Raw genomic sequence first — 12,280 nt, forward strand, 5'->3', positions numbered from 1 at the left:
CAGTGTCCTTCAGAAAACTTAGCAGGGCTTGATGGGCCTGGTCACGTCTTGCAGCGCTCCCCCTTGGAAAAAGGCAATCCTCAAGGGTCGCACATTGCAGCCCCATAAGTCTATACTCCTTAATTAGTAATGCGCGCTGCGCAACGAATGCGGGACACTCTAAAATGAGATGTTCAAGTGTCTCACAGGAGCCACAAAACGTACACAAGGGCTGTCCACACGTCCTTGTCGGTATAGGCGTTCGCGCACCGGCACAGACCCAACCCTTAACTTGTATAACAGTGCTTAGCACGACGGGGCAAGCCTCGACCACGAACGCGTGGAGGGAACGATCCGTCTGCGACACGCCGGTCTGGGTGCTGCTTTAGGAGGTGTCGGCGTATCAGGAGACGGGCATTTTCAAACGTGCAAGAAATATCAGGGCAGTCACATTCATGGTGGGCACAGCTTGAAGCGAGGCGATCAGCCTCTTCTTTTCCAGCGATGCCCACGTGCGAGGGTACCCACTGGGCAATGAGGGACACTCCGCAGGAAGTAATTTTGCCGGAAGTTTCTTGGATACTGCACAACAATGGGCTATCGGCATCTTGTCTAAGTCTTTTGAGGGCAGCACGGGAGTCTGTAAGAATGACGACCTTCAAGGCGTTTAATTCTTCGTGTACGTATTTCAGAGCAACATCAATCGCTGCTAGTTCTGCAGTTGTTGATGAGGTTGGATGTAGTATTCTAAATACCCGTCTGATGCCAGTCGAAGGGCAGAAGAAAGCTGCAGAAGTGCCTTGCGCGTCGCTGTGTACAGATGCGTCCGTGAATACTTCAATATAACCTTCAAATTTTTCAAATAGGTGGGACTGGGCCAATTGAAATAGTGCCGGAACAGGCTGACTAGATTTTTTGTGTATTTCGGGAATTGTCAGTAAATGGGGAAGGAACATTTGTTGCGCTTCTTCGGAGTTGTGAATGAAGTAGTGTCCCCTGAACTGTGAGTAATGTCCACAAAGAATGCCGCCATTTTCCCCATCCGAGAGAATGGGCGCTGAAGCAGCCGATTAATCAGTGCTTGGCCACCTGATGCTCGGTGCAAACGCTCGATATGGGGTAGCGCTCTCTGGTCTGCTTGCAAGCTCAGGGGCAACTGGTGCGCTTCTGTGAGTATGTGGAACAGATTGCGCCTCACGAGGTAAGCCAAGCATGACTCGGAGGGCAACACGATGGTCCCGTTCCAACTCAGACATCACATTTGGCGGCACGTTCAAGACTGGCAAGGCATACATCACGCCAGAGAGGACAAAGCAGAGAGGACAACGCCAGAGAGGACAAGAGATAGGCTGGTCAAAGGTTAACAGAAGAGCGGCACATACCCAGTGCATTCATGACACAGCTCGCTAATGTGTTGGCGTCAAAGACGTTCATTGGCAAGTGGCACAAACGCCGTGCATTTTTGGCGCAGCTTCCTAAAGCACCGTGTTGCTGTCCTTGACGAACCAGTGCGAAGTGCGTTCGATTTGAAGTGCTTCACCTGTCCGCGGCTAAGTGATTTCTCCGCCAGCAGCGGTTCCTAAAGTTGGCACCAATGTAGTTAAAAAAATTTATCCTGCATATCAAGGGCCGGCATATATCTACCTGTCAGCTCGCTGAATATGTTGCCTATCAGTGTACAGTATTTCGTCATGGATTCTTTATTACCCTGGTGAAATAATTTCATTAGTATTTTTGTATCAAATAAGTTGTTTTCAGGAATGCCGAAGTAATATAGAAATTTCTTTGAGGATTGCCTACAAAACCAACAGCTTTGCCACTGCGCCTACACGTCCAGCTTTCAAAATATCTTCTTTATTCAGCCCGTATTTCTTTAAGAGCACCTCGTTTTGATCTGCTAATATATCAACGGTGGCATTTAATTCGCGCTTATTTAGTTTTTAATGACCCTATAACATACCCACAAATACTGAACCTTCACCAGCTAGCTTGAGGTTGTGCATCGTATATAACAGCAATGTTGCGGCACTGCGCGCCTAGTAGTCCGCCTCGACAAACATTTATGGAACTAAATAAACCATCATAACCGACTAGCATTTGCACCTAAATACAACTTATAACGAACCCCGCGTGCCTTACAATTTTTAGCCCACTATACGGTTAACTTTGTTATCGTACAATGCAGCCTCTTGGCGCTCTCAATCTACTGCGGAATAGTTGTGATTGTATGTGGTTGCAATAAAACTTCTCAATAATACAGAAGCAAAGCATGCTGATAATGTAGGGCGCCTTCCACTTTTCCCAAGAAGTATCGACTGCTTCATTACATCAAGGAGGAAAATTTAAGTATGACGCTGCTGCACATAATATACACCACGTGAACATTGCAAATTACATCGAACTGTGTATTTCAGTAATCGTGAAAATTTTATGTAAAAGGAACATTTTTGTGATCCCCTATTTCCAGTCTGCCGGAACAGCATGACTTTATTTTCAATGGCGGATAACTTCTAGCCCAACACTTTATATCTGCTGCTTGAGGAATTCTAAACGTTTGAAAAACTCTAGCTCAAATATTTTCTTAGCCGCCCCATAGAAGGCATATGGAATATAACAACCATTGCGTCAATAATATTGTAATAATTTAAGAAAAACTATGTGGTGGTAGAATACTGTTGACAATATTGGCACCCAGAAACATTCCGAAGCTTCAGGTTGAACAAAAATATTTTCTTCCTGCACATCTTTACTGTTCCACACTGAACGTTTGATCACAGATGAAGTGACTTATGAAGGCTGCTGATGAAAGCGGTGGATGAAAGGCAGATGGCTGCAGTCTCCACTGTATATATAGGACGAACGTTGATAAAAGGTGTAGTGGTGATCTCCATGAAAATTTGCATGCTGGTGCAGGATGTGCACGTGCTGGAAAGGCTACAAATATACGCACTCACTGTTAGAAATCCTTTTCTTACGAAATGGAATGTTCCGGTACCAAGCAGTTCGAGGCGTCGCGACACCTAGATAGACAATTCCATTACTTTAGACGTTATCCCCTGAACTGAAAACGTAAGAAGCCCATGTAATGATGTCTGCATATACAATAGATTTCATGTTTTCAGCTAAAGTATTAAACACAATCTCTGGCTGGATACCATCTGTTGATCTTGCTGAATTAGAAAAAAGCTTAGCCGATACCCTAAATTGTTGCTCTAAACCTTCTCTGATACATTTTGTGTGCCATCTGCTCAATAACGAAAAGAGACTCAAGCACTTACAAAGCTGACAGTTTATGCTCATTTAGTAAAGGAAGCCCAATGCGGCACCCTAGTGTCGACAAACGCGCATCCTTACGGCCGACTACTTCATCAAATGACTCCGCCGAGGCAGACCGTCTTATGGTATCGGCATTTGATAGTAAAGCAAGGCACTCGACGATCCCGTGCATTACGAAGGAGCTCTTAATTGTTCAGCAACCTATCCAAGAACATGGCACACTTTCAAAGGAAAATGGTGGTTTATAGTAATCAACACTACTACAATAAGAAATATCAATATTTCAGATTTTAGATGTGCTTTATTTCACCATTATGGCACATCAGTACAAAACAAAAATGTACCTAAATGGTGAGGATCGCGGGAAAAAAGCTACATTTTAGCAGCTCGACTAGCCCCGCCAACCCTTCATTACAAACGCAGCATGGAAACAAGTCCTCATAAAACAATTCAAAGCAATAATCTTTCAAGGTCATAAAGAACAATTCAAAACAATTTTCGCGTTTCAAAGTGCAAGCAAATTCAGAATATCATAATAAAAAGCAATTTTCAATAACGTGCGTAAACTTAAATCGGTTGTTCATACTTACCTAATGTGCTCGGAGGACAATACTGTAATAGTTGCAGGCCATAATTATTTCGCGGCTGGGGGATATCCCAATGGTTGGTATGCCTTGCTAATCGTGAGGAGTGATTGCGAGTTAAATTTTCTAAAGCGCGAATGTGGAAACATATCGCCTATATTTCCACTAGAGGGCAGGCACAGAGAAGCCCTCATCTTTGTGAGGGCAGACACAGGCAAGCCCTGTTCTCAAAACATTGGTCTGAATGTATTCCATGTTGGACAATTGGTGATCACTCCAAAGACATTAAACCGGCGCTCGTCCTGTCTGCCTGCTTTGAGTTATGTCAATTTGTTCTCCTCTTCTAGTTGCTGTGCAGCACCAACTAGCCCAACAAGATGAACTCCAAGAACCTGTTTATTATTATGTATTGCTGTCGGCCATCATGTATAAAATTTTGTGTCACCGTGTTTTATTTTCATTCCATAGGATAGCTATTCTTTCCTCACCTCGTTATTGCCTTCTTGAGGCGCTTCTATGTGTCCAGTAGAAAAATTGTCGCCTGCGGCGCAAAGCGATCAGCTTTGCGCTGGGTGGGCTTGAAACGTCCACCGGTCCAGAGCTCGCATGTATTCACCAGAAGAGGATTAGTCTTTCTTTGTTGGGGATCTGGACGTTTTTATTGGGGCATTGGGTTAAAGTCACCTTCTTTCGCTCAGCTCTCTCTGTCGTGCGAACACAATGTTCTCTCTTCCACACGTTTCCTGCTGTTGGAGGGCGCAGGCTTTGCTTTTGCCGCCAAGGCCTCCACTCGAAGAACGCATGACTAGACTTCTTTTTGTAAAATATTATACCGGGTGCCTCAGAAAATGGTGTTCTGACTTCCATAAAATGGGGAAGATGACAAATAAGCAATTTCCTCTGAACTGTTTTTACCGCCCAGGTATACGTTTGAAAATGAGTCGATATAGACACCAAATATGTAACGAAATATATCAACTTTTGCACCAAAACAGCTATCAATTGATCCGAAATGTAACCGGAAAGAGCGGAATTCGAGGAGCTCATCATCACTTCCATATATGACCGTATCGACGCTGCCACTTTTTTAGCGGAACGAATTCCGGCCAACTTCACGCTAAAAGGCGAAACTGAAAAGCCGAAGCGCGCAGCTATCATATCATTAGTAGGCACCGAGAACTGATGTGACTGATTGCGTCTCAACGGTGGGCGATCATAAAGCTAGTGTCCTTATCAAGCCGTCATCTCGCCCGCTTCATACTTTTACTTCTACTTTTACCAGTCATACTTTTACCAGTCTTGCGGCGCCGGCTGGTTCCCGGATTTGGTACTACACCTATGTGCCAGGACGCCTTTTGACAAAACCCGGGACCATCCTAAATGCGTGCTAGGGTGGCCCTGAGCCTACATTCTCTGTCGGAGTTTTGACGTAGTGCTCAAGCGTGCTGGCGTGTTTCCTGGCTGGCTGACCCGGGAAACTTGAGCAGGACCGAAGAGCCGTGAGTCGCCACGACGAGGGCGAATCACAAGCGAGGACTTAAGTATACAGTGGCACCACGCGCCCTGCCTATTATACATGAACAGTTGCATATGAATGTATTTGTATGGTGAGTGTATTTTGGAATAAAGTGTTCCTCTGCGTCAACTGCGCATTTCTCCATTCTCTGAAGCCGGCCCACATTCTCTGAAACCTGGCGCGGCTTGGGCCCACAAGCCGCGCGGAGGCTAGGCCACTCCCCTATGTATTTGTGATTTTTCAATCGCAAAAGCATACGAGGGTGGACCAGGACTGTACGCAACTAAGCACTCACGCATGTACAGTAGTTTCTTTATATTCGCAGAGGAATCTTAGCAAAAAAAAATACTGCGCTAATTGCGCCATCTTGTGCGAAACCGTCAAGCTATGCTAACCTACACCAAAACACTGATTTCAAGTGCATCCAATAAACTGACGTGCGTGTTTAGTGGCAACTATACAGGCATACTCGTCCATTGGTTGGCGGTTGGTTCTGGAATTCAATCCTAAACAATCCGTCTCAGCGTCAGCGTGTTCAGATCACGCCCCGATAATGGGCCCGAGTTTCGTGTCCCTGCCAGTTAAGGCGTAACGGTGGAAAAATGTGCTTGACGCCGACCAAGAAAAGCCCTGTTTTCTTTAAAAAAATGTAAGCTGCTAACAATCCCTAGCCTCAAAAGCGTTTGTTGTACAATATTTCTTCCACTGTGGAATACAAAGAACCAAGAATTGGCGCTTTAGAATTGTGCAACCATGGACCTACAACTAAGCGGCGATAGAATGCACAAACAAGCCGAGCCCAAGGCTGAGCCAGCTCTGCACTGTGTTCTGGCCGTGCGCGGCTTCACGCCCTCTTATTGTCCTTGTCGTTTGAATGAGAAGTACGGGAGGTGTCATTTATGCATGCTTTCATTGTTCTGCGAGAACACATGCGAAACAAAAGTAGCGGCCAGGGCAGCGCTAGCTACTAAGATCTACGAGGTAAGATATGGTGCTTATTGAAGCTTGAGTTTGTCTTCGTGCAAGCGGCAGTGTACCATTTATATTTCTTCAGTACTATGCCGCGGCTGAATGTCAAGTAAACTGTACCCAGTTTTAAGAGGCAATTTCGATATGCTAGTGCCTCTGATAAAGTTTTTGATTGACAAGCAGAAATGACGCCGGTGTGACAACGGATGCATGATAACGTCGTTGTGACGAGGATGGTGTGACAACGGCGTGATAATCACGATTGAATGATGGCAGCATGGTTACGAGAGAATGACGAGCAAGGAATGACGTCGATGGTTCCAAGAAGGTGGTACTGATGACGATGGCGTGAGAACTATGGGTTGAAATACTGATGTTGTGACGATGGTGAAACGACTGCGTAACGACGATGACATTACGGCAACAGTGAGATGTTTAAATTACAATGATGGCGATGAACAACCGTGACGGCATCCCGACAACGATGCGAAAATGATTGCATGATGACAACTGCATAACGACCACGGTAGACAACACCATGAATGCAACGCGATGACGAAGAGTGCGTACTCCTCCGACCAGAAGCCCGCTCAGGGACCATAATTTTTGAAGGCGGTTCTTGTTACTGTCTGGTATTGACACGTATACATGTTTATCTTTCACAGGTGGCTATATGGTTATTTCCACCGGCTAACAAATGTTAAACGTTATCGCTCGGCGCAGGACGCGCCTGTATCGGAAGTTTCTAGAACGTTATCGATGCTTCATTCCGTTGCCTGTTTTCACCGACGCTTATGTTATCTGATTGTATGACCGACGCGAATTGCCTAGAACTTTCTGGAAGATCCGCGGGCATCTGGGATTAATCTGGAACCTTCGATGACTCAGGTATAAAAGCCGACGCGTTTCACCGCGGATCAGATTTTCGAAGACCGCTGACTGTGTTCGCCGCTTTCGTTGTGCTTTGAGTGTAGCTTGGTTTTGTGGGCACAGGTTCACCCAATAAAGAATCAGTTTCGTCATAAACAGTTTTACGACTGTTTACTTCAGCGTCACTACTACGTGACATCTGGTGGAGGTGCTTTTGTGTCCATGCAGCGGACGCCCCCGAAAAGCCGTGATCCAAGCCCGAACCCCGAAGAGAGTACCAACGTTGTCCCGGAGCATCGAGCTAGCCTCAGGCTACAAAACCAACCCCCGGAGTACGGACGTCTTCCCGAGAAGACCAAGAGGACAAAAGTCACGACCTCGGCAGCAGCTACCATGACAGCCCTTACGCCAACATCTGCAATTGTGATGCAACAACCCAGGGAGCCGCCGACTTTCCGCGGTTCGCCATGTGAAGACCCCGAAAGCTGGCTGGAGGCATACGACCGGGTCGCTACGTTCAACAAGTGGGACTGCGACGACAAGCTGCGCCATGTTTACTTCTCGCTTGAAGACGGCGCCAGAACCTGGTTCGAGAATAGGGAGCGTGCACTAACAACCTGGGACCTCTTCCGAGCCGCATTTCTGGACACCTTCACTAGCGTCGTCCATAAAGAAAGACCTGCAGCCTTGCTGGAAAACCGTGTACAGTTCCCGAATGAGAGCATCGGTATGTACACTGAAGAAATGACTCGATTATTCCGGCACGCCGACCCCGCTATGCCAGAAGACAAGAAAGTTCGCATGCTCATGCGGGGAGTTAAGCAGGAGCTATTCGCCGGACTTGTGCGGAATCCACCAACGACAGTCCAAGACTTTCTCTCGGAGGCTACGACGATTGAGAAAGCACTGGACATGCGCAACCGGCAATACAATCGCCGTTCGACGCCACAGTACGCCGAAGTCCAAGTACTCTCCCACGACCTATGAGACATCATCAGGGCGATAGCACGCGAAGAGCTGCAGAAGTTGCTGCCGTCGTCGCAGCCTCAAGTTGCTTCCATCGCCCATATCGTGCCGGAGGAAATCCAGCAATCGCCAGGACTTCCCGAATCACCGCAACCCCAGTAGTCAAGGCCCCCCTCCGCGCTTGCGCCAGGGCCCTGAAACGCCGCAGTTCCGTCGTCCGCCGCCGCCAGCACGCCCGCCCGTCGCCCAGCGCAGCTACCAAAGGAAGACGGACATTTGGCGCGCCCCCGACCACCGCCCGCTCTGCTATCACTGCAGGCAAGCCGGCCATGTCTACCGCCGATGCCCATACCGCGAGATGGGCCTACGAGGGTTCGCCGTCAACGCGCTGTGTCCACAGCTTGGCGAGCGACCACGTGACATCATCGACTACCTCGCCGGAGCCCAGTGGCAACCACGACGACCCTCACGCTCGCCGTCACCGGGCCGCTACATCTCGCCGCATCGCCGTCAGAACACCGCTCCCACCCGGGGCCGATCTCCGAGCCCTTACCCGGGAAACTAAAGGCAGCAACCGATGGAGGTGCTATTGCTGTATGACGCAATGCCGAAGATCCTCCTCCGCCGCCGCCGACGACGACGATTCGCGAATCATCACGGCGAGATATCAGGATGCCGCCTAGCAACAGCCTTGACAGCACTTCGCCGCAGAAAGAAGACCTTCCGACGCGACGTAGCAGCAGCAGAGCAAGGCGACGCAGCCGTGATCCGACGCCACGAATTAACCGCAACGCCAGACGTCGGTCTACCGATCTAGACGTGCTCATCGATGGTCATAACGTCACCGCTCTCGTCGACACTGGCGCCGACTATTCCGTCTTCAGTGGCGCGTTTGCCGCCAAATTGAAGATGGTGAAAACCGCCTGGCAAGGACCCGATATCCGGACAGCGGGAGGCCACCTGATAACGCCGACTGGAATCTGCACAGCGCGAGTCACGGTAAACAACCGCACTTACCCGGCGAACTTCGTAATCCTGCAGCACTGCTCCAGGGATGTCATCCTAGGTATGGACTTTCTAAATCAACACGGTGCAGTCATTGACTTAAGGTCCAAGTCGATAACGCTTTCAACGCACAACGCGATATCACCGGATTCAAGCATAAGTTACCATGCCTTGAATGTGCTTGAAGAACAAGTCACCGTTCCGCTTCGCTCCAGCGTTATGATTTCCGTCGGTACCGAAGTGCTTGCAGACATGGAGGGCGTCATCGAGGGCGATCATCACTTACTGATCGACCGTGAAATTTGCGTCGCTAGCGGCATAGTTGAGCTACGTGCAGGGAATGCAAGGGTGATGCTCACAAAGTTCAGCCGCGAATACAAGCACATTAGCAAAGGCACCACGGTCGCCTACATCGACGAAATAGTACAAGCCAGCAGTGCTTTCGCCTTCACGGATTCCAGTGCACCTGCAACGACGACTACAGTATCTGAACCAACTTTCGACGTCAACCAGAACCTTCCCAGGCATAAGAAAGAACAGCTAAAGGCTCTGCTCTTGCAATACAAGGACTGCTTCTAGTCGTCGTCAAAAGTTCGACAAACCCCTGTCGCCAAGCACCGCATCATAACCGACGAAAATGTCCACCCACTCCATCAGAGCCCGTACCGAGTTTCGGCGCGCGAACGCGAGGCCATAAGGCAACAAGTCGACGAAATGCTACGCGATGACATCATCCAGCCGTCCAAGAGTCCGTGGGCGTCCCCCGTGGTGTTAGTGAAGAAGGATGGAACCCTACGCTTCTGCGTCGATTATCGTCGCCTCAACAAGATCACAAAGAAGGACGTATACCCCCTCCCATGGATTGACGACGCCTTGGATCGACTCTACAACGCAAAGTATTTTTCGTCGATGGACCTCAAAACCGGCTACTGGCAAATCGAAGTCGACGAGAGGGACCGGGAGAAGACTGCCTTTATAACACCAGACGGACTGTTCGAGTTCAAGGTCATGCCGTTTGGTCTTTGCTCGGCACCTGCGACTTTCCAACGCGTCATGGATACAGTACTGGCAGGCTTGAAGTGGCAGACTTGCCTCGTCTATTTGGACGACGTCGTCTTGTTTGCCTCAAGCTTCGAATAACACCTGCGGCGCCTTGAAACAGTTCTTCAAGCAATCAAAACCTCCGGACTCACGTTAAAGCCAGAAAAGTGCCGCATCGCATATGAGGAGCTCTTGTTTTGGGGCCACGTCATCAACAAGTCAGGAGTGCGCCCCGACCCTCAGAAAACTGCGGCCGTCTCCAACTTTCCTCCGCTCGCTGACAAGAAGGCAGTACGTAGATTTCTCGGACTGTGAGCCTATTACAGGCGCTTCGTCAAGAATTTTTCACGGATCGCAGAGCCACTGACGTGTCTCACGAAGGCCGACGTCGAGTTCAAGTGGGAGATGCCGCAAGTCGAAGCATTCGAAGAACTGAAGCGACGCCTGCAATCGCCGCCAATACTTGTGCATTTCGACGAAAACGCCGATACCGAAGTCCACACCGACGCAAGCAGCGTAGGACCTGCGCCGTGCTTGTGCAGAGGACTGACAGACTCGAAAGGGTTGTAAATTACGCTAGCCGGTCACTATCGAAGGCGGAAGCAAATTATTCCACAACAGAAAAGGAGTGCCTCGCCATCATCTGGGCCACATCAAAGTTTCGCCCCTACCTCTATGGCAGGCCCTTTAATGTTGTGAGCGACCACCACGCCTTGTGTAGACTAGCTGACTTGAAGGATCTTTCAGGTCGCCTCGCACGATGGTGCCTGAGACTTCAAGCATTCGACATCATCGTCGTTTACAAGTCCGGGCGAAAGCACTCTGACGCCGACTGCTTGTCTCGCGCCCCCGTCGAACCGCCGCCACAGGACGACCAGGATGACGACACTTTTTTGGGACCCATCAGTGCCGACGAATTCACCGAACAGCGAGCCGACCCGGAACTAAGGAGCCTTGTAGAATACCTGGAAGGCATGACCGCCGTTGTGCCCAAGGTGTTCAGGCGAGGATTGGCGTCGTTTTTCTTGCAAAACGACATTCTCCTAAAGAAGAACTTCTCGCCTCTCCGAGCCAACTACCTCCTCGTGGTACCCTCAGCATTGCGTCCAGAGGTTCTGCAAGCTCTCCATGACGATCCAACGGCTGGACACCTCGGTTTTCCCCGCACGCTCGCGAGGATACAAGAAAAATACTACTGGCCTCGCCTCTCTGCCGACGTTGCCCATTACGTAAGGACATGCCGAGACTGTCAGCGACGCAAAACGCCGCCGACAAGGCCAGCCGGACTTCTACAGCCGATCGAGCCACCTCGCCGACCGTTCCAGCAGATCGGGATGGACTTACTGGGGCCTTTTCCGACGTCGACGTCCGGGAATAAATGGATCGTCGTAGCTACGGACTACCTCACCCGCTACGCCGAAACTAAAGCCTTGCCCAAAGGCAGTGCTGCCGAGGTAGCGCGACTGTGTTCGCCGCTTTCGTTGTGCTTTGAGTGTAGCTTGCTTTTGTTGGCACAGGTTCGCCCAATAAAGAATCAGTTCCGTCATACACAGTTTTACGACTGTTTACTTCAGCGTCACTACTACGTGACAGTATATTTTAAAAGGCAAAACACCATTTTTGTCTGAATAGCCCGGTTAGATGCTGGAGGCATGATCTAATGGAGAATCTAAATGGAAACGTAACCGTCACCTTACAATTCTTGTCATAAAAAACGCCTTTGCTGAACAAAATACGTAGTTGAAGATCCAAGATCACATGGTACGCGATGATGCATGTTGATGCTGCATCCTCTATTTTTGTGTCAACTAACCATAATCGAGAGGTATTGGATGGTCGCGTTGGGCTTCTTTCATTACACAATTACCTAAAACGATGTCACACAAGTGCGCTATATCAAGGCGTGCGTGGCGCGTCGCTCAAGCCAGCGAAGAAGCAAGCCGGCCACGCAGAAGTCGAGCTTCGAGTGAATGAGAGAGCGCATACGCCACAGACAGCCGACGCGATCAACGGAGAGCAGAAGCTTCGACAAGATACGCGAAGGTTACGGTAACGAGAGAGAGAGAGATAGCAC

The 12,280-nt window shown here is 49.2% G+C and overlaps 1 protein-coding gene across 2 annotated transcripts in view; it reads right to left on the reverse strand.

The window, feature by feature from the left end:
- The window catches only part of LOC119458764 (A disintegrin and metalloproteinase with thrombospondin motifs 13-like), a 74,276-nt gene that overhangs the window by 48,232 nt on the left and 13,764 nt on the right, over positions 1-12,280 (reverse strand). For both annotated transcript variants that reach the window (XM_049671421.1, XM_049671422.1), the window contains exon 3: positions 2,934-2,999. In XM_049671421.1, coding sequence (XP_049527378.1) covers positions 2,934-2,999 — 66 coding nt within the window. The remainder of the gene's footprint in view (positions 1-2,933; positions 3,000-12,280) is intronic.

The sequence above is a fragment of the Dermacentor silvarum genome, chromosome 7, assembly GCF_013339745.2.
Source record: "Dermacentor silvarum isolate Dsil-2018 chromosome 7, BIME_Dsil_1.4, whole genome shotgun sequence".
In the NCBI taxonomy this organism is placed as follows: domain Eukaryota; kingdom Metazoa; phylum Arthropoda; class Arachnida; order Ixodida; family Ixodidae; genus Dermacentor; species Dermacentor silvarum.